We start from the raw sequence: 23,833 nt of genomic DNA, 5'->3' as shown, positions 1-23,833 counted from the left end.
AAGAAGTATACATGGACATACCACCAAGATTCTCGTCTGACCAGACCCAAGGTAAAGTGTGCAGATTGAAAAGAGCACTTTATGAGCTGGAGCAATCTCCACGTGCATGGTTTGGGAGGATTCACAAAGCTATGATCTTTGTAGAGTATAAACAAAGTAATGTTGATCACACTCTGTTCATAAAGAGGGCTGGTGATAAGATTACTATACTCATAGTCTAAGTGAATGATATTTGGAATGATACTGGTGAGATCAATCAGCTGAAGAAATTTCTTGGGCAGGAATTTGAAATCAAGGATCTAGGGACGTTAAAGTACTTTCTTGGAATTGAAGTTGCCAGATCAGAAAAAGTCATCTTTCTTTCTCAAAGGAAGTATATCCTAGACCTATTATCTGAAACCGGAATGTTAGGAGGTCATCCTTCGGAATCTATGAACCCCAATGGCAAGTTCAAGGAGAAAGAGGGAGAAGGGTTGATAAAGGTCGATATCAAAGACTTGTAGGCAAGTTAATCTACTTATCTCAAACTCGGCCTAACATTGTTGTTGGTGTGAGTCTAATTAGCCAGTTCATGCATGATCCTTATTCCTCTCATATGGAAGTAGTTCTTCGTATTCTTCGTTACTTGAAGTCTGCTCCAAGAAAAGGAATTCTTTTGTCTCCTCATAACCATTTGCGAGTAGAGGCATATACTGATGTTGATTGGGCAGGATCTCCAAACAGAAAATCTACACCAGATATCGTACCTTTGTGGGAGGTAATCTTGTTACTTGGTGCAGTAAGAAACAAAATGTAGTGGCTAGATCAAGTGTTGAAGCTGAGTTTCGCGCTACGGCACAAGGTATTTGTGAGTTACTTTGGTTGAAAGGTTTGTTGCAAGATCTTGGAATGCCTATTCGACTTCCTATGATGTTATATTGTGACAACAAGGCTGCCATCAGCATTGCTCATAACCCTGTACAGCATGACCGTACAAAGCATGTTGAAGTAGACAAACATTTCATCAAGGAGAAGTTGGAAGAAGGCTTAATTTGTGTTCCTTTTGTGAAGTCTGCAGAACAGTTAGCTGATATCTCCACCAAAGGACTACCAGGAAAGACATTTCACCCTAATTTAGTCAAGTTGGGCATGTTTGATATATATGTGCCAACGTGAGGGGGAGTGCTGAGTTTAGAACTTATACCCGATAGGGGTATTTTTGTCTTTTTGTCCTTTCCTGTAATACCAGAATACCGTGGGGGTATTCTGGTCTTTCTTCCTTTATTTATTTAATTTCTATTTTCCGACATGTAAACCAGAATTTGTGGGGAATTCTGGTATGGGTAGACTTTTATAAGTCTTGTAATCTAACTTGGAGTATGAGATATAGGCTTAGTAGGATTCCTACTTAGAGTAGGATTTCCTTCATCGTTTCTTAGTTTGATTGTTCTTTTCCTTCAATAATAAATAGAGGCTTGCGGTGAGACTATTCTCATCCAAACATTAAGTTCTCTAATTTCTGTTAACAAGTATCAGAGCCATGAAGAATATATATATATATATATATACATATACCAGGAGATATGATAAAAAGATGAATTCTACAGAAAAACAACCAGTAGCTTGTAACCGCATGGTGCAGACTATAAAAGGGATGACTCTAGCAGCACTCTATATCACCAACAGTAGTTCCTTCCACAATAGAACAGAAGAACAATGATTAAAGCTTCAATGACAGGTACTGGACAATAGGCCCAAATTTGCAGAAAAGTTAAAATAGAAAACAAGGAAGAAAAAGGAAGAATAGGGAATATGACCAAGGCTCTCACCTGTGGCCTTCGTCAGTATCCCACTACCCCAATGGCATCTCACCACTCACCATTTCTCACAGAAACTAAGGCACAAAAATCCAAGCTTTCTTCATTCAATAAATCGTTAGAGTGGCTTAAAGCCTTACACTTGCTTATATGGATGTTGCCTACTTCTAGAAAATAGAAGAAACAAACTAAAATAAAAACTAGTAGCAACTAATAGGAACCTTCTCATGGTAGACAGAGAGGTTTCTTTTTTACATAAGCAACCTTAGAAATAGAAAGCTCCTAATCTGAACAACAGAAACAACTAAAATTGAAACTAATTTCTATTTTTGCATAGGCCATAAATCCCTAATGTTTGGGCTTATACAATTGGGCCATTAAAATAGAAAACTCAAAATTACTTAGCTCATGACCCATACAACCTATTAACGACTTAAACTTGGGCTTCTTATTAGTTTGTGGGTTCGATTTGACCCAAAAAACGGAATCAAACCCAAATCCGAAAATTCTTCTTTTTCTTCCATGGGTTGTAATCTGCATCACCAAGACATAGGGGAGGGCTATGATTGATTTTAAATTTAAATTTTGACAAGTGGATAATCTAGACCATGCCCTATCAATCACAGTTGAAATTTCCACATCACCTTGGCATGCGGCAAAAGTAGGTGGGCCGTGAAAAGGACCTTTTTCCCTACTAAATACATTTAAAATTTCTGGTGTCACTTGAAAGGTCACTTAGCTAACTTTCCAATGAGAGCAATGTCTCTCAAATCTGATTTAATTGAGTTGGCCGAAATTATAACAAGGCATCCTTTTTTATTTCTTTTTTTTTTTTCTCCTCCTTTTGAGTTTTAAAATAGGAACTCAGGATAGACTTCTACAGGGGGGGAAAAAGGGATGTATCCATCCCTTCCCTTTACAATTAGGACATATTATTGTTACAAAAAAGGAAAATTTTATGACTTGAGAAAATAACTATTTTCCCCATTAATTTCCAGATATTGGAGGTGGATTCAATTATCACTTACAGTGGATTCTAGAGATACATAGGTGAATTCCACTGCAAAAACATGACCTCTCCCCCCCCCCCCCGATAGTTTCCATTCGCAAATTATTAAGTATTCTATTTTCTCCAGCAAGATTTATACATATTTACATCCCAGCCAATTTCTCTACCCTGCAGTCACCAGCCTTTTGTTTTCAAAATCCCTAAATCCCCATTTCTTCTCCAAATAACGACTCTAGATTCCATTGCTTCTGTCCTAACCGTCCAAATAGTTTCCCCTATAAATATTACCTTAAGTTTCTTTTAGTTCTTCACTTCAAATGATCAAATGTTAAATTACAATCACACTACTCTTATCCCGTGTCCCAAAAAAAGCAATTAAAAAGGAAAAAGAGAAAACCAGTTTAGTTTCTGTTAGGAGTAAGGGGGAGTAAAGGGGAATCGTGAATAGGCTGACGCTAGCCTATTCACGATTTCTCTATATTTGGGGGTAGTTTTGTCTTTGTGTATTTTTTGGTTTTAACCTATTAATATTATGTTTGGGGGGCAGTAAGGGTTACGGCTGCAACCCCAATTGTGCAGTTTCTCTTCTTCCTTCTCCTCTCTTCTTCTCTTCTTCTCTTCTTCTTTCTTCTTCTTCTTATTTAAATTACATGGTATCAGAGCAAGGATAGACAATGCTACAGCATTCGTGAATCTCCTGTCTCCTTCCTACAGCCTACAATTGAAGATTGACAAGTTTTGAAGATTTGAAGGACTCTCGGCTTCTCTTTTTTTTCTGTTGAGGGGGGTGCAGCACCCTATGCTGTATTTTTTTGGGACTATTTGAAGACTAGTTCATGGCATAAATTAAGAACTAGGTCTTTTTCTCTTGTTTGTGGGTGTGTTTGAAGGAATTGGATGAAGTGAAGACTGTTTTGGTCTCGGTTTTGTGGTTTAATTTTTGGTATGTGCCAAGGGTGAGATCGATTCTGGTTTTGTGAGTTTCTTGACTGGAGGTTGGTTATTACTTGCTGCTGGCTCGGGTCTGTTGAGTGTGGCTGCCCTGTTTATAATTTCAGAAGTGTTTGCTGTCCATAATTTCAGAAGTATATGCTGTCCATAATTTCAGAAGTATTTGCTGTCCTTAATTTCAGAAGTGTTTGCTGTCCATTTATTTCAATCTGTCCGAGACTTCTCAGTGAAGATTTATCGTGTGTAGTGAAGCATGGGTGATGCAAAGACCACTGTGACTGAGTTGTATTCCTCTTCTCATCGTATTACCGAAAGGAGACTTGAAGGGATTTCTAATTTTCAACAATGGAAAAAGGTGGTTCGATTGGCCTTGACGGGGCGTGATCAACAGGATCATCTCACAAAGCCAAAGCCTGAGGGAGATGCGACATGGGATACAGTGGATGCAAGAATATTGAGTCAGATGTTGAACTCAATGGATAATCAGATTGCAGACCTGGTTACTCACATTGACACAGTAAAGGAGTTATGGGACTACTTGAATGTCCTCTATTCTGGGAAGGACAACTTGTCTCGGATTTATGACCTATCCCAAGCTTTTTATAAAGTGGATCAAAAGACCCTGACTGTAACCCAATATTTTGCTGAATTCAAATGACTATATGAGGAGCTGAATTCTATTCTTCCTATCACATCTGATGTGAAAGAGATGCAGCAACAGCGAGAGCAGCTGGCTGTTATGGTATTTTTGGGTGGACTTCGAAAAGAATTTGAGCCCGTACGGTCTCAAATCCTCGGTAGGGATAAAGTCACTACACTTTCAGAAGCTTTTTCAAGACTTTTACGAGTTTCTCGTGAGAACAGCCAAGATTCCTCTCATGGTAATGAGAGTTCAGCCCTTGCAGCCTTTCCCAACCGTGGGTCCAGTGGTGGGACAGGTACGGGCAGCAGTGGTGGTAGCTGTGGTCGTGGGTCAGAGAACAGTAAAGCACCCACACCTGGTACTTCAGAGACTTCAGGACAGGTGCGCACTTGTCATCATTGTGGCAGAGCTGGTCACATTCAGCGCTTTTGTTGGAAGCTTCATGGTAAACCACCTCAGTTTGCAAATTCAGCCAGTAGTGATCCGGTGGTTACCCCTCCTTCTAAGCCTGAGGGTAAAACAGTGACTATGTCTGATGAAGACTATCAGCGGTTTACTCAATTTCAGAATTCACAGTCATCTCAGTTCTCCACTGCTACCCTAGTTCAGCCAGGTAATGCTATTGCATGTCTATCATCTACTTCTCGTCCCTGGATCATTGATTCGGGTGCTTCGGACCATATGACTGGAGCATTAGGTATTTTTTCTTCATTTCATGAATCTTCTTCCAATGTTGTGTTAGCCGATGGGTCTCTTGCTAAGGTTCGGGGTACAGGCACTGTGTATGTTACCCCCTCTTTGTCATTGTCTTCGGTTTCTTACTTGCCCAAATTTCCTTTCAATTTATTATCTGTTCGCAAATTTACCACAGCTAACAATTGTTCGGTTACCTTTTTTCCTGATTATTGTGAGTTTCCGGATCTCCAGTCGAGGAAGACGATTGGTAGAGGTCGCGTACCTGGGGAACTGTATCTGTTTGACGACGCATCCACTGTGGCATGTTCGAGTGTGGCACTTCCTCATCAGATTCATTGTCGTTTGGGTCATCCTTCATTGCAGAGTTTGAAGATTTTAGATAGTCGGTTTCAGTCTTTGTCTAGTTTGCAGTGTGAGTCTTGTCAGTTTGGGAAACTTCACCGTGTAAGTTATCCCCCTCGAGTCAGTAACAGGGCTGTCCAACCCTTTTCTTTAGTTCATTCTGATGTGTGGGGTCCGTGTCCTATTACTTCTATGTTGGGTTTTCGCTACTTTGTCACTTTTGTAGATGACTTTTCTAGAGTTACCTGGATTTATTTAATAAAGGATTGTTCTGAATTATTTTCCATTTTCTGTACTTTTGTGCTTGAAATTCAGAATCAATTTACTACTTCCTTGAAAGTTCTTCGAAGTGACAATGCAAAAGAATATTTTTCTGCTTCCTTTAATGAGTTTATGGTTCAACATGGGATCATTCATCAGTCCTCTTGTGCGGATACACCTCAAAAAAATGGTGTAGCCGAGAGGAAGAACAGACATTTGATGGAAGTTACTCGATCTATTTTATTTGAGATGAAATTGGCTAAGGTTTTTTGGGCTGATGCTGTTTTGACTGCGTGTTACCTTATTAACCGCATCCTTCTTTTGTTTTGGGTGGTGGCATTCCATATTCTTTGTTGCTCCCTTCCCATCCATTGTTTGTCTTACCACCACGTGTTTTTGGGTGTGTTTGTTTTATTCAGGATCATCGTCCTGGTCGCTCTAAGTTGGATCCTAGAGCTCTTAAATGTCTTTTCGTGGGATATTCTAAAACCCAAAAGGGTTACCGGTGTTATTCTTTTGATTTGCGAAAGTACTTTGTTACCGCTGATGTCTCCTTCTTTGAATCTACTCCATTTGTTGCATCCTCGCTGCCTACTTCGGAGATGGACGATGATCTCCCTCTTTACGTTGTCGATACTCGTTCTCCTATGCAAGATCCTGTGCCTCCGGTGCCACCTCCAGCCAAACCACTGAATGTTTTTTGTCGTCGCCCGCCTGATGCACCGACACATCGCATTACACCTATGGAGCAATACAGTACCCAGGCAGCACCATCTACCACGTTATCCTCGCCTTCAGATCCCACTTTAGGTACTTCCTCCTCTGTTACTGTTCCTCCTATTTCTGATCTTGATGCTCCTATTGCTACCCGAAAGGGGGTACGTAGTTGTACCCAACACCCTATTGATCGTTTTGTGTCCTATGCTCGTATGTCCTCTTCTTTTGTTGCTTGTCTGTCTACTATTGACAGTTATCCTATTCCTAAGTCGGTGGTAGAGGCCTTGGCTCATCCTGGGTGGAGGGCTGCCATGACCGAGGAGTTATCCGCTCTGAAGGACAATCAGACATGGGATCTTGTTTCTTTACCCTCTAGTAAGTCTGCTATTGGTTGTCGCTGGATATTTGTGGTGAAGGTTAATCCAGATGAGTCTGTGGCTCGGTTGAAGGCCCGTCTTGTCGCTAAGGGCTATGCCCAAGTATATGGTGTGGACTATTTGGATACTTTCTCTCCCGTTGCAAAGCTTACTTCTGTCCGCATTTTGATTTCTTTAGCTGCTATACATCACTGGCCGTTATTTCAGCTAGACGTCAAGAATGCGTTCTTGCATGGGGACCTCCTTGAGGAGGTGTATATGGAGCAACCTCCTGGTTTTGTTGCTCAGGGGGAGTCTGGTAAGGTGTGTAAGCTGAGGAAATCTTTGTATGGGCTGAAACAGTCACCGCAAGCTTGGTTTGGCCGCTTTACAGATGTTGTGCTGGAGTTTGGTTTGACTCAGTCTGATAGTGATCACTCAGTGTTTTTCAGGCAGTCAAATGCAGGGAAGATATTTTTGGTGGTTTATGTAGATATTGTTATTACAGGGAATGACTCTTCAGGTATTGAGTACTTGAAGACATATTTGGGACAACAATTTCAGACTAAGGATCTGGGACGACTGAAGTACTTCTTGGGTATTGAGGTAGCTCAATCAAGGAAAGGGATTTCGCTCTCACAGCGAAAATATGTACTTGATTTACTCTCAGAGACAGGGTTACTAGGATCTAGGCCTTTGGATACTCCGATGGATCCAAATGTGAAACTCATGGCAGAGGATGGGGATGTTCTGGATGATCCAGAAAAGTAGCGAAGGCTTGTAGGGAAACTCAACTATTTGACTGTGACTAGACCCGACATCTCTTTCTCTGTCAGTGTGCTGAGTCAGTTTATGTCCTCCCCTAGGACAGCTCATTGGGAGGCAGTTATAAGGGTGTTGCGATATGTTAAGAAGGATCCAGGGTGTGGTCTCTTGTATTCTAATCATGGTCATAGAAGGATTGAAGGGTTTACTGATGCGGATTGGGCAGGATCTCCTATTGATCGAAAGTCTACTTCAGGCTACTGTGTCTTTGTTGGAGGGAACCTAGTTTCATGGAAGAGCAAGAAACAGACTGTAGTAGCTAAGTCTAGTGCAGATTCGGAATATTGGGCCATGGCTCATGGCACTTGTGAACTAATGTGGATTCAACAGTTGATGACTGAACTTGGATTTGGTGATGGTTCTCCTATGCTGTTGTGGTGTGACAGTCAGGCTGCCATTCATATTTTTGAGAATCCGGTGTTTCATGAGAGAACGAAACACATTGAGATCGATTGTCATTTTGTCCGTGAGAAGCTGCAAAAAGGGATTATTTCTCCTCGCCATATTCGCACTAGGGAGCAGCTTGCTGACTTATTCACCAAGTCTTTGGGAAGTATGAGAGTGAATTACATTTGTACCAAGCTGGGGATGATTAACATCTATGCTCCAGCTTGAGGGGGAGTGTTAGGAGTAAGGGGGAGTAAAGGGGAATCGTGAATAAGCTGACGCTAGCCTATTCACGATTTCTCTATATTTGGGGGTAGTTTTGTCTTTGTGTATTTTTTGGTTTTAACCTATTAATATTATGTTTTGGGGGCAGTAAGGGTTACGGCTGCTACCCCAATTGTGCAGTTTCTCTTCTTCCTTCTCCTCTCTTCTTCTCTTCTTCTTTCTTCTTCTTCTTATTTAAATTACAGTTTCCAATGCTTTAGCACATAATCATTAAGACCTATTCAGTTTCCAAAGCTTTTACCATATAATCATAATCAACTATATGCCTATTTACAACTTACACGGTGTCAAATTCGAGTCATATTTATCAATTTTGTTTATGTGCATCTATGACTAATGCATTGTTTTTTTCTCCCCCTTTGTAGCTAGTTGTCACAATAATATTTTTTATTTTGGCATCCTCATTAAAAGATTAAACAGACTCCCACTAAACCTAACTTACCCTAACAATTTCTTCTACAAATATTAGCATCTCTTAGTGACAAGGATTACATAAATTTAAGTACCCTAATTAAGGATCACTATTTGCATAACTGATATTGATATTTTAAAACATGATGATAAAAATGCCCACTTGAGAGATCCAAGAATTTCCTATAAGTCGCATCAGAACATTTACTGGGCCAATGCATAAAAAAGGCAACTACCTTCAGAAGAGGTCTCATTGATATCTGAATCAACTGAATCAATATTTTCGGAATATACATTAAGATGAGCTGCTTCATCAATATCCTGCACGCCTAATGCAAATGCTGCAGCCCGACTTTTTCCCATCTCCTGAACAACTCTTGCTGCTGCATGAAGCACTGGCCTGGAGAAGCTGCGGAAAGCACTCTCCAATCTAAAAATAATGAATGCATAAACTAGGTTAGAAAAATTATCAAAACAAATGGCAACAAGTACATGTAACTGAGAACTCTTTAATAATACAACTTTTTCGCTTGTTTTATTGATCAACAAAATACTACTCAAACAAATAAAGCATAAGACAAAAGGAGGAAGGGAAATGAACTCCATCAACCTTCTCATCACAAGTTTGATAAGAGGCTGAGGACGCCTTGTTTTTTGTGATTTATCTTTGGCAGACTTTGGTGGGAGGCCATCCTTCAAGTCTACATTAGAATCCTTTGATGATATAGATGGTGCGTCTGGCATCTTAAGAATCTCTCTGGTCAGTCGATACCACCCAGCGGCCCGCTCTTCAGTTCTACAAAAATTGAATGTCAGATTCGAATAATTGATAGGAAGACAAATTATAATAACAAATCCACAATCTTGAAATGGCTTGAAAATCTATCACAAAGAAAACAAAAATAAACAACTAAATAAATACACATAAGAAGAAAAAGAGAAGAATACCTCTCCGTGTTATCAAATTTTCCCAATATACAGAGTACTGCCTCAAAACAAACTCTTTCACTCCCATCCAGAAGAAGTTGATAAAGCACAGATGTAAACTGAGATTTAATGTCAGGCCTTTCTGTAAATACAAAATTTTAGGTTGCATCAACAAAAATATTCTTTGCATACACATGTACCAGTTTGAAATTACAAACAATAAAACATAAATTTACCATCTAATACACGAGCTCTAGATATTGTATGGCACAATCTAGCAAGAGAAACTCTAGCAAGAACATCATCCATGGATATAACATCGTACAAAGCCCCTGAGTCACATAACATCAGTCAGTTATTTATCACAAAAAAAAAAAAGAGTTGGTTATTAGCAACGGTAACCAGAAAACACTATTATTACATATTTAGATGTATATAAACAGAAACACCATAAAAGCCAATATTTGCATCATAGTCGTCAAGGCAACACCTTGGCATCAAGGCGAGTTGTCAAAGTCTGGCAATTTATACTCCTTATTGGTTCGCACGCTTTCTTTTTTTTTTTTGCTAATATAAAATCAATCCTTTTTCTAATGTTTCGATTGGGTTGTTGATAGCGTTTACATACAACAACAACAACAACAAACTCAGCCTTATCTCAACTTAATGGGGTCGGCTACATGGATCCAAACAAAACAAAGTAAGGAAAACTGGGTTCTAACCAAAAAAGGGAAGGAAAAGATGGGAAAAGACGGATGGGGGAAGAGAAGAGCAATGAAAATGGAAAATGAGAAATGGAAAAAAGGAAATAGATAGAAAAATGAAATATGCAATATGAAATACTAAAAATAGTTTATCAATATGACACTTCTTAACTACCCAGCATTTGCCCCATACATCATAGCCAGTCGTACCACGGTCCTATTTTTCCTTTGAGCTTTAACTGAATAAGTCAATCACACAGCACTCCGGACGCACCTCTCCACTTCATCCAACCCACTTTAATTCTTTGTGAAACATCATCCTCTATATCACCTTCTTTACTTATGATCGACCCCAGATATCTAAAATAGTCACTTTACGGTATCTCTCTGTCCTCAATTCGCATCATATCAGTATCCATCATAGTGTGACTAAAATTACACATCAAATACTCCGTCTTCGTTCTACTAATCTTAAAGCTTCTTGTTTCCAATGTTGGCCTCCAAAGCTCTAACTTGGAGTTAATCTCTTATCCTTTCTCATGCACCAAAACGATATCATCAGCAAAGAGCATACACCACGAGACCTCGTCTTGAATGTTCAATCATCCATGATAAGCACAAATAAGTAAGTGCTTAAGGCTGATCCCTGGTTTATCCCAATCGTAATTGGGAATTCCTTTCCCTGGCCTCCCATAGATCTCATACTAGTCACCAATTCACCATGCCCTCATACATATCTTTAATAACATCCACATACTTACTCGAAACTCCTCTCCTCACTAGAACTTGTCAGACTAAATCTCTAGGGACTCGGTCATAAGCTTTTTCCAAGCCAATAAAGACCATATGGAGATCCTTCTTGCTAGCTCTATATCTTTCCATGAGCCTCCTCAATAGGTAGATAGCTTCTGTTGCGGATCTACCTGCCATAAAGCCAAATTGGTTCACCAAGATATGAGTCTTTCTTCTCAAACGGGCTTCAACAACCTTCTCCAAAAGTTTCATAGTTTCATAGAGATGCACAGGATCATGCCCCTTATAAAAAGAGAGAGAGATAGAGAGAGAAAAGGAAATAAAGAAATCGTGGAAGCTTGTTGTTGAGGGTGAAACCAAGTCTGCTGCTATTGCTTTGGGCATTCGAAAAAAAAGAGAAGAATAATCGAGAGAGAAGAAGAAGCAAGAGGATTGATTATAGAGAAGAAGAATTGAGAAGGAGAAGACATACCTGTCACAAGGACTCCACCTGTGTGAAGGGCTGAAGTACCCCCACTTTTCACTTATACCCCCCACTTTACACATACTCCCCACTTTATATGATAGTTTACATATATACACCCATTTTGTCCCCTATTTTACTCATTTAACCCCCTTTAGCTCCACTGCATATGACAGTTTACACATATATTCTCACTTTACATGATAACGCCTAGGCTGACGCCCTATAACCTAAGTGCTTAGCGACTCCCCAACACCTTGGATCGCCTAGGCACCGGGACAACTATGATTTGCATGGCAAAGACCAGAAAAAAGAATAATGAAAATCCCTATCTCCCCCCTCCCCAACCTATTTCTTTTGATATTATTTTTAAGGGAGTCACTTTACACAGCCCATCAAGGAAAACTTGCCTTGACGGCCCACTTTTTTCCATTGACATGGAGCGTTCCTCTCGTCTAACTGACCGCTGGATGTGGAGTACACTCTTGGATTACCCATGGGTCAAGTTTCAGGTCCCATCGCCACCATATGACCCACATAGGATTGAATGTTTACCATTGTATTTTCAATACTTGAACCAATGTTTCCAAAGTAGAATTTTGACCAATTTTCAAAGCTTTATCTTGCCACATGGGAAAGTACCTTTTGGCTGAAACTTTCCATATGGACAGATGATGACATGGACAACATGTACAAAAAATTTGAGTGTTCAGTAAGTCGCCACATGGCAGATATTTGGGCAATCAAAGAAAGCTTAACCTTTTATGAAAAGGTATAAATTAAGAACTAATAACAGAAAAAGGGACAAGGAAAACCCCACCATAATTATGTAAACTAAAGCATCTTCACCATAATGCTAAACCACTAAATACTATCCAGAAATACTGATGAGATTATGGGAATCGATAAACTGAAATTATTAAAGACTACAGAAAAGCCCAAGAAACTCGGGTTCCCCAATCGTCCAATAAGGTGAAGTACAACCAGAGATATTGGGTGCAGCTAGACCATGAAGGATCTCCGTGTAGTATGGTTACCAAAATCCAGTTCCTAGAGAAGAGTAGAATGATGCCTAGACTGGCTTGACTAGTTTGACAATACAGCTGCATATATTATCTTTAGTTTGTTTAATTGTCTTTAAGAGAGTCTAGACAGTCTCTATTGCATAGTTCAAGATCTCGGCGAGATCTCGCTTTTAACTCGATCTCATAGGATCTCCAGACGAAACGCCATACGATACACAAATATGTCATTATCTCGCTTGAGATCTCGGTATATCGCCGAGATCTCAAGCTATTTCTCGTTTTGGTTCAACTCGGTAGAACCAGAAAGCTCATAATACACCATAAGTCGATGAGATCTCGACTCGCTCTCCCCTGTCTCACCTCTGTGAACGGGAAACTCCATCTTTGGGTCATTTTTTTCATTTCTTTTGGCAAATCACATCTCCAACACCTCATCAAAGTGTGATTCATTGAAGATTGAAGCTGCTAATCTCCTCCAAGCTGCATCTCAAGAACCTAAGGTAACTATTCATCTCAAAAACTATGTTTTTCATAGAAACATGAACTAAACTTGTAGACTACCAACTTAGGGTCCGTAGTCAAAGTAGCATTTTGGGTTTGAATTTGTAAAAACTAAGGGTTCCACTGTGTTTAAAAGGCCTAAAATAGGGGGAATGTCAAGTTTCAGCCCCTATCTTGGCCATATGGCCACCGAAACCTACCATTGAGTTCAGGAAAAAAAATACATGATCTCGCCGAGATCTAGGTTTCGTGGCCTCGTGGCGAAACTGAGACCTAAAACCTTGCTCTATTGATTCTCTACTACATGTTTGGAAGTCTATATTCTGTTGTATTGAAGGTGTTAGTATTGGTGTCAAGTGGGTCTGTCCTTTTATACATAAGCTCCTAGTCAGTTAATAACTTGAAGAGAACCAGTTCAATGTTTGAAGACCAGATAGCAGGTTATCTTTTGAGCCACAATGCTGTAGGATTATAGGAGAACATTAAAGGGGGTATTTAATTTTACAGGAACCGGGCATTTGGGTGTGGGACTGGAAAACCAGAGGACTAAATCAGAACAGAAGGTGTGGAAATAATATGAGATTGACTAGGGCTTAATGTCAGATGAAAGAATAAGAGAAAAAGCATTGTGCTATTAAGTTAGAACAGGCTTTTAACTGAAATTTTATGGCTTGATAAGAATAAGGAAACAATTGGAGACAATTGATTTCTCTCTAGAGGATAGGCAATAAGGAGGGTTACGATTTAGTAGTTGAGGATTGAAATGAAAATTAAATCAAATCATTTGATCTGATTTTCATAGAGACAAACATGAGCAGAATAGAAATAGTAGAGAAGGAAGAATTAAAGACGGGGAATATACCCCAATGGTCCAAAGCCTTAACACATAACTGGATCCAGGGCTTCAAGGATCAGTACAAGATTTTTCTAATGGACAGCCATATATAGCAAACATAGAGTTAAATGCATTATTAGAAGATCTTGGGACACCTTTTTCATTTGGGAGGGGGTGAAGGCATTCAATGAACAAAAATAAGGATATTTACAATTGTTAGTATATCCAAACGCAAACCCCTACCCAAGCACTAGAAAAAGCATGATCTGTACACGAAGATGTAGTCTATCAACAGCAAGACAAACTCAAAAGATGTTATTCAAACAGAAAGAAGTAAAAGCATACCTATGAATGGTTCTAAATCTCGGTCGAAACCGAGACAAAACTGATATGCAGTACTAATTTGTACCTGGTTTAGAGATGTTTCGGCCATATTTCAGTAGTTTCGCAAATTTTGACCCGAACCACCCATATAAATTCAATTATCTTGACGAAACCTTGGAGTTTCAACCTGAACCTGGTTGAAACACCTTATTTATGCCAGGCCATATTTCGGTAGTTTCGCAAGTTTTGACCTTAACCACCCATATAAATTCACCTATCCCCATCGAACCTTGACGAAACCTGGGAGTTTCAACCTGAAATTAGTTGGACCACCTTATTTATGTCAAATATCATGTAAATGTTTTTATATTTGTTATTTCATTTACTTAAGATATTATTCATAAATAAGAAAATACCGCCCCCCCCCCCACTTGAATCCAAAAAAATAGCTAGAAAATCAAATTCTGAAAGGATAAAAAGTCAATCCCTTAGTTCAAGAACAAAAACGGGATTTTCGGTGGTAGGTGAAATTTTCAACATTCTAATACTGGGGGTTTTCTCAAATCTAAAAATTCCATAAATCTTAATATGATAAAACATTCTAAGAACCAAAGGAGTGGTAAAATAATCATTTGTTTTGATACTTAAAAAAATATTTTCATTCAGAACGATTTCGACAGCATTCACGCACAACAAACAAGTTTGACCGAAACATTAATCGGCGTATTTGGCTCCGCTGTTGCAGCTCCTCGGGTGGGCTCTAGGCTTGTAGCCAATATGTTCAGAGCTAAGGCCCATCGCCGAGAAGGTCACTGCATGGTGGCGTTCGGCACGGGACAACTACTTGCTTTCTATGGTTCCTGGCCATTATTCACTCTTACCACATTCTAGTTATGTTCAAGCCAAACTTTGTTTGTTGTGCGTGAATGCTGTCGAAATCGGTCTGAATGAAAATATATTTTTAGGTATCAAAACAAATGATTATTTTACCGCTCCTTTGGTTCTTATAATGTTTTATCTTATTAAGATTTATGGAATTTTTAGATTTGAGAAAATATTCAAGCATTAGAATGTTGAAAATTTCACCCACCACCGAAAATCCCGTTTTTGTTCTTGAACTGGGAGGTTGACTTTTTATCCTTTTGGAATTTGATTTCTAACTATTTTTATTGGATTCAAATGGAGAGGGGAGGCATTTGCTTATTTATGAATAATATCTTAAGTAACTGAAATAACTTTACTTAAATAATATCTTAAGTAAATGAAATAACTTTACTTAAATGACTGGGCTGGTGCTGATGGTGACAGAAGGTCTACGACAGGGTTTTGTACCTTTGTGGGTGGTAATCTAGTCACTTGGCATAGCAAGAAGCAAACCACAGTGGTTAGATCTAGTTGATTAGTACTAAGACTGATATAGAGCTATGGCTCATACTGCAGCTGAGTTGATGTGGTTAAAATCTTTACTTCAAGAGTTGGGTTTTCCAATCACCCAACCTATGAAGATGTTCTATGACAGCCAAGCTGCTATCTACATCACTAACAACCCTGTTTTTCATGAAAGGACAAACAACATCGAAGTTGATTGTCATTTTGTGCGGAGAGCTGTCATGAAGAAGCTCAATCGTTACTCCTTTTGTTTCCTCTACTGATCAACACGGTGATATGTTTACCAAGCCTCTTTTTGGACCTGCCTTCCGTAAGAACTGTTCCAAGCTGGGCATGGATAACCTATATGCTCCAGCTTGAGAGGGAGTGTTAAGTTACCAATTTATGTTGTAAGGGATACATTACCCATATGTACCATGGGGGTATATATGGGTCATGGACACTGCTGGCGCTAACTTGTGTTACTGCTTTTTTTCCTTATTAGTCTCCTAGGTGGTTTATGTTTCTATTTCTATGTGCATGTTAGTTTCCTATTGTAACTAAGATAGGAAGCTTCTAGTTTGTTGGCTGTAATCTCTTATTATTTAAGTAAACTATTGTGGGTGAATCGCTCACTCACCGTTTCTGTTTTTACATTACAGAAACTCTCTTCTTCCTCCATTGTGTTCTTCCTCTTCTCTTCTTCCTTCTGCAGCACTGCTGGTTTACTAAAATTGATACTGTCACACTAGCAACTTCCAATTTTATTATCTGTAATAAGTCAAAAAGTTCATATATATGCTAGAAGTGATTTCTACCATCTCTAGTAAGTTCTTGTACGGAGTCATATTGTGATTTCTAGTTAGAAGTTGGTTTTTGAGTCCTACTAGTTTTAAAAGTTGGTTTCATTTCCTTTTCCAAGTTGTAATTACAATGGGTTATGTGGAGTAGAAAGTCAAACTATCACAATCCATGAAGAAGCCTTTCAGGAGTTTTTTGAGTTTGACTAGGAATTGGAATGAAGCAATCTAGTTGTTACTTATATGCATGTAATTCAGTTCTATGGTCTGGATTTTCCATGGGTAAGAGATGGGTTCTCTGCCTTTGTACAGCATTTTGAGTACAAAGTTGCCTTTTATTGCTCATAGTAATACAATTCTCCCCTTTTTCCTCCAAAACAAAAACACTGGCACCACATGTACAATTACAATAGGGACCAACCAGTGAACCAATTAGCTGTGTTTTGGGATTAACCAAACACTGATCGAGTCTTGACAAAGTACAACAAATAGATACTGCACCTACATCTTAATTGCAGGAAAGGGTTTCTGATAACATGGCTTACCCACTAATGTTTGCTAACCCTATGAAAATGGTGTGAAAAAGCATCTCCAGGCCAGCTTTACTAATGCATGGGGATTAATTGTCACAAACCTACCCATTTGATGCCTGTTTCACACCCCTTTGAGGGTAATAGGAACATTAGTGGGCAATAGATCTAGCAGAGGATCCTTTCGTCTCATTTGACGAGTTTACCACAGCCAAATGCATGACCAGTGTATTCTCCTCTGTCGGAGTGTGCATCCTCACATTACACCAAACCATGAAATACAATGTTATATTCCTCAAGTGAAGCATAAATTTGACTGGAGAAAACACAATAGGAAACAATGAAATAACGATATACCTCCAGGAAGCGCAGCCTTCCCTGCACATACATGAGAGAAAAATGTCAGTACATGAAGCCAGAAACCAAAGCATTACTTAGGGCCTGCATGATAACACTTCTGGGACATGATTCTATTCCAGAAATGACTTTTTGTACTTCTGTTACTGGGCTATATTTTTGGGCAAAAAAACATTTTTGGTAACGCATAATAATTTCTATTTCTTGGCCAGAAAAGAAAAAGAAACATGTTTGTTATGCACAATCATTTCTGTTTCTAGAATTTCTATAAAATTTAAAAAATGCCATTAAATACCCAAAAAATAAGTTGAGGTTGACGTGGTGGCGGTGTTGGTGGAGATGGTAGCAGTGACAGTGGCGGAGGTGGAGGTGGAGGAGATGGCGGTGGCAATGGCGGAGGTGGAGGCGGTGGTGGTGGTGGTGGTGGTGGTGGTGGTGGTGGTGGAGGTGGCAGCGGTGGTGGTGGAGGTAGTGGTGGCGGTGGTGGTGGAGGTAGTGGTGGCGGTGGTGGTGGTGGCAGTTGTGAAGGTGAAGGTGGTGGTGGTAGAGGTGATAGTAATGGTGGAGATGGTGTTAACGTCAGTGGTGGTGGTGGTGGTAGCGGTAGTGGTGGCAGAGGCGGTCACGGTCGCGGTCGCTGTCGTGGTGGCGGCGGCGGCGGTGGCGGTGGCGGTGGAGGTAGTGGTGGCGGTGATGGTGGCAGTGGTGGAGGTGGTAGAGGTGGCGGTGGTGGTGGTGGTGGTGGTGGTGATGGTGGTAGTAGTGACGGTGGCAGAGGTGCGGTGGCGATGGAGGTGGTGGCGGAGGTGGAGGTGGAGGTGGAGGTGGTGGTGGTGGTGGTGGTGGTGGCGGTGGAGGTGGAGACACTGGAGGTAGTGGTGGTGGTGGCAGTGGGGGCAGTGGTGGAGGTGGAGATGGCAGTAGTGATGGAGGTGGTGGTGGTGGTTGAAGTTGCATTGATGGTGGTGTTTTATTTTGAACATGAAATTACTGCTTTGCCCATCAAATTAAGCATGTGCTCATTAAAGAGCAACTCCCCCCTTATGTCTTCCTTTTATTTCTTGGACAGAGAAGCTTCAAATTGGAGCTTCTTTTTTTCTATTTCTGAGCAACTTTTTTGTCCCGATTCATTCCCAGGAACAAAAAAATGAACCGGTGTTAACAAACGGATTTCTATTATTTTTTTGTTCCCAGGAACAAAAACATAGAGAAATAGAGAAACAGAAGTGTTATCATGCAGGCCCTTACTGCTTTGAAAATTAAAACATCACACACACACACTCTTTCTCTCTCCTACCCTTTTATTGAAATATCCATATGCTAGGGAGATCGAGTCATCCTACTTTTTCCCCCTTTCAGAATGGAAATTTAGTCATTCACATCTCCACCCCACCCTCCAAAATAATAGTTAGTCATTCACCATGACTTGAAGGATTTGAATGAGAATATTTTTCTCGAGATTGTTCTGATGTACGATCTAAAAGTTCCGCAAAGATATATGAGGGACTTAAAAATACACTTCTTTTTTTCAGTATAGGTGACTTCAGCATACGTATGCATATTTAGGTAGAATTTATCGAGGATAGCAAAAAGCCTACTGAACACAACAGAATAGAACATGTTAAATTAAGCAACACACCTAGATCCATTGCAACGGAAGCGGGGTCCATTGTCGCTAATTCGGAAAGAATTCCAAGAGAATGTCTTACAGCAATGGGATCAGTAAATGAAACCCTGTAATAAGAGATCAAAATCTGTAGTTTACTGTTTACCAACTAATAATGCAACAAAAAACCAGCTACCAACAACACCCTAGTTCTTTTTCTTTTAGAGGAGGGGAAGAGAAGGAAATCACACAAATAGTCATTAGACCTTTATAGAGAAATGAAGATATTATCTGTTGTTGCTGATCTCCCAACTCCCCCCCCCCCCCCCCAAAAAAAAATAAAGGATACAATGGACAAACCAAACAACCTACTGAAAGATACGAAGATGAAAACAATCTTTTTTAATATCAGCAACAGAAAATTTACATTGGTTTCTCAAAAAGGATAACAGCAAACAAACCAAACAACCTACAGAAAGATACGAAGATGAAAACAATCTTTCTTAATATCAGCAACAGCAAATTACATTGATTTCTCAGAAAGGATAACAGCAATTGATACAATATTCCCCACCCCAAAAAATATTATACAAGCAATACACCATAAGTACAGTTATAAGTCAAGTTATGCTGGAAAGTTGACCTCTACCACCAGTCTATCCAATAGGCTTGCCACACATCAATCACAAAATCTATCAACTATAAGTCAATGAAAGACTCCAATGAAAAGATTTAATCCCTGCATTGTATTATAGCCATTCTTTCTGTTATTAGTAAAACTATTATTTATGAAAAGAAATTTTCAAAAAAATCTTTCAAAAGTAACTTTTACTATAAATAAAAGAAAATGTATGGTTTTAACTCTTAAAATTGACCAAATATAAATTTATGAATCAATAAAAATTCCACATAAACTAAGTAATTGTTTCAAACTTGCTTTAGCCATTTTCTTGTCTCAAAAAGAATTGTACAAGACCAAATCAAATAGGTTCTCAACTCATAAATTGATACAATTCTCGGCATGAGAACTCAATGAGAATATCAACTCCATCCAATACATGAGCAACTGTCCGGAAACTAAAGTAACAAACTTACCCTTGGACAGCGCGATAACGGAATGCTTGATTCCCTGGATCCAAAGGAAGTCTTCTCAAAGCACTCATGGCAGCATACTGCAAATTACTCTTGATAATAGACTGCAGATATTTGTCAATCAATCATGATTTAGAATCACTGCTCCTTTGAAATAGAAAATAATTAAATTATAACTTTTATAATAGAATATCAGTAAAAGTGCAATAAAATGAAACGCAACATATCATATAAGTCCATATGTCAGTAAATGTACAATAATCCAAGAAAAGATAAAAGAAATGATATCTGATGAAAGAAAATATAAGCAATTAAATAGTTTGTATCAATTGACCCTGCCAAACACATATAGAATAATAGTAGGAGTTATTACGGCATAAAGTATAAATTCAAAGTCAATCTATTAAAACTAAAAAATTGGAAGAAAATAAAAGTATATAAAGGATTAATTAAACTTCACTTCCATAATCCATGCGAGTCCGTCAACTTGCTTAATAAGTAGTGGAAGTGATCAGGTACCAAATCCTCAGTAATCAACTAATCATAAATTCATAGTTACGAACTTACATAGACAACAGGAAAAGGTTGATGAAAATAACACCCAAGGGTACACATTGACCTTCAGAAAAAAGGAGGGGGGACCTTTTCCTGGATAAAGTGGTGATTAATCAAAATATCCATAGTGTTGGAAAGAAACTTGGGATGAGCAGACCTATCTGGAAACTTTTCTTTGAGATTCAGAAATCTAACTTGGAATGGGCCCAAAGTCTGATAGAATCTCTTTCTGATGTCTTCTTTCACAAGGTACAACCAAGAAAAAGCTTTGGATATTAAACAGCGATGTAAACATTACTTTCAAAGCTCTCCTTTATTGCCAAGCATAAAAAACTTTTGCAGATCATCCAGATAAACTTAAACGTCTTATCCCTTATAAGATGCTGAATACCATGTATCATTAAGATGCCAAGCTTCAGGGTGGGAGAGAATGTTTAAGATTTCAGTCAAAAAAACCAAAATCTCACAAATTATTTCGATTTTGAGAAGATCAAAATGAAATGGCCTGCAACTCTATAGGTTTACAATACTTCGACCGAAACCTGAGAGTTTTCGGTCGAAATTTTGGTAGGTTTCTGGTTTTGGGTTCATACCGACCGAAATGCAAAATGTTTTTATTTAAAAAGCCACATTTTAATCAAAATGATTGAACATTTCCCCTGCTTTCACCTGGATGCAACAGAAATTGCTAGAAAACCCCAGCTTTTTAGTTCTTTGGCCAAATCACTTGCAAATCTTGGTGGAACGACATGTTGGAAACTACTACAACACATATACAATGACAACTTGATGCATTTAAGTGATATTTGTTGAAGATTCAAACTTTGAGGTATATCCTTTTTCTCTAAAGTATATTTTTGAAAAGAAAAGGTATATATTTAATGGTTGGCCTTTAATTTTTTTTATAAGTTATCATAGGCTGATCTATGTCTTCATTGAGTCGGATTTAATTGTCTTAAAATTAATTTTTCAATTTTTTGTTTTAAAAAATTGGTTTTTTTTAAAAAAAAAAAGTTAATAAATATTGGTTAGGGCTCAATTTTATATATGTTTGACACCATTGGCTAATGAGATTATCAGGCTGCTTTGTGGACTTTGAGCATTTCTTTAGACATAGCATGACATGGTCTTCTTTTGTGATAGAGTCAGAGGAACAATTTCATCTGCGGCAGCAATCTTTCACATCTTTCGAGCCTGCTCGGAACTTTACGTGGTACTGACACAGAGTAAGAGGAACTGCTTTGTAGGGGTCTTTTTTGTTTCATATTGATTGATGGTTGTACATTTATAGTTGTAACACTTATACACTTGTACGTTTACTTGTAAGTTGTAAGTTGTAACACTTTGACATTTAACAATATTAAATTATTTTTTTTTCATTTGTAAATTGTAATGCATATTTTAGCTGTTTCATTGAATTTTATGTGTCATAGTATTAAATTATGTGGAGCATAGACTATATTTGAAAAAGTATACAGCCAAGGACACTGCCAACCTAGTGTACAAAACAAAACTAGCATTTTGGGTATGTTTTTTTTAACAATCTAAAGGTTCCATTATGTTTAGATATGCTTAATTAGGGTCTCCCAGAAGTTTCGGGCCAAAATATGCCCATTTAACCATCAAAATGGTCAAACGAAACCAACCACTGAAACATGCAGGGTCTCAACCAGGTTTCGGTCGAAACAAGAAATATTTCAGTCTCGAACCTTAGTGTGAGATTGCTCATATGTACCAAAAGAGGAATATGAGGTGCTACTTTTCTTTCAGAAAATGTCAGATTGTATTAAGAAAAGTGAATGGGGTAAAGCATCCACCAAAGGGAATGAACCCAAATAATAGAAAATGTACAAAAGGAAGGTTCGCCAGCTAGACAAAAAAAATTATAGACCAGTGTTGTAATCTGCCCACAATTCTACATTCTCTAGTGTTTGAAGTTCAAGAAATCAGAGTTCTAAGGATATACATAACCAGTTGCTCTGCCGTAATCCTTCATAACTTCTGGTATAGTTTCTTCCCAAAAAGACCAACAGACCACTACTGAAATAAGGTTCCACAGCATTCCTTGTTCTACTCAAATCATGGTTCCTCCTAGAAAGTATCAGATTCAGTACGTCCCTCAGGCTTGCCCAAAATTGATTGAACTTCACACTTTACCATATATACTCCAAGAAATCGAACAGTCTAAACAGATGGTTAACTGACTCCACCTCTACCTCACATAAGGTGCATCCGCTAGCAATTTGCCACCCTCTGATCAGAGATGATCCAGGCTGAGGATTTGTCCTTGACAACAGTCCAGTGACAAAACTTCAATTTCCTAGGCACCTTCATCTTAGATATCTTCTTGAACCACATGGGCCTTTTCCCATCCCACCTACTCTTCAGATCCAGATGGCCATAAATTGGATAGTGAACTGAACTCTCTTGGAGGCTAGGAGCTATCCATATGGGATGGCACCTCCTTCCTCATGCTTGTCTTATGTGCAAGGAGGAGAATAAGTTGACCACGTATTTTCTTTATCATACACTAAGCAAACTGTAAACCTCTTCCTGACATGTTCAGATGACATAGGCTTCTGCTGAGGACATTGTCAAACTTACTTGGTGTGTTGGCACTTTGCAGTTAGCCCCCCTTTGGGAAAGGGCAAAGCTTTTGTGGAGAGAAAGATATATTGAATAAACTGCGAAGCCTTCATTTCTCAAAGCATCAAAATCCTACTTCTCATACAAAATACAAAATCTGACCAATTTCAACAGAAAGATCACAAGAGGAGCACTGAAAAAGCAATTTGCAGAATTATTTTCAATAGCTTGGAAGGATACCACACAAGACAAATATATGAAGAAAACTGAAGGCCAAAGAGTAAGGACCCCATTATTCCAATGGAAATAAAAGTGTCCTCAGTTTGGAGTATTTCAGTAATATAAGCTATGAAACTGGGGACAGTTTTAAATTGTTTTGTCTTCTGTTTGAAGTGTCATTAGTACTACTAGTGGAGCCATTAGACATTAGTTTAGGAGTTATTTTATTTTAAATTACATTAGCATGGGATTTTGTGGGGCCCTCTTCATAGCTGTCAATGTATTTTGTCTTGTTAAGCAAGTAAATATCTAAAAAAGTCATTTCTAGTTTCTAAGTGTAGTTATTTTAGGAAGTTAACTAATAGAAGGTTTTTATATTTTATTATCTTTTGAGTCTTTAAATAGCCATGTAAAAATCTATCAATCGGATTGAGATGAACGAAGATTTGTTCTTAGTGTGAGGCCTGTGCAAGCCAAGCATAGTTGTCAAGGCGTCGCTTAGGCGTCCA

General features: G+C 38.8%; 1 protein-coding gene across 1 annotated transcript in view; it reads right to left on the bottom strand.

Moving 5' to 3' along the window:
* Window positions 1-23,833, bottom strand: part of LOC122664410 — a 92,720-nt gene that overhangs the window by 45,277 nt on the left and 23,610 nt on the right. The window contains exons 7-13 of the mRNA XM_043860209.1: window positions 19,968-20,068; window positions 18,906-19,000; window positions 17,267-17,287; window positions 9,843-9,938; window positions 9,628-9,748; window positions 9,290-9,475; window positions 8,916-9,109 (exon numbers count right to left, since the gene is read on the bottom strand). Coding sequence (XP_043716144.1) covers window positions 8,916-9,109; window positions 9,290-9,475; window positions 9,628-9,748; window positions 9,843-9,938; window positions 17,267-17,287; window positions 18,906-19,000; window positions 19,968-20,068 — 814 coding nt within the window. The remainder of the gene's footprint in view (window positions 1-8,915; window positions 9,110-9,289; window positions 9,476-9,627; window positions 9,749-9,842; window positions 9,939-17,266; window positions 17,288-18,905; window positions 19,001-19,967; window positions 20,069-23,833) is intronic.

The sequence above is a fragment of the Telopea speciosissima genome, chromosome 6 (genome assembly GCF_018873765.1).
Source record: "Telopea speciosissima isolate NSW1024214 ecotype Mountain lineage chromosome 6, Tspe_v1, whole genome shotgun sequence".
NCBI lineage: Eukaryota > Viridiplantae > Streptophyta > Magnoliopsida > Proteales > Proteaceae > Telopea > Telopea speciosissima.
The sequence above is the reverse complement of the archived record's forward strand: the minus strand, read 5'-3'. Positions and strand labels throughout refer to the sequence as shown.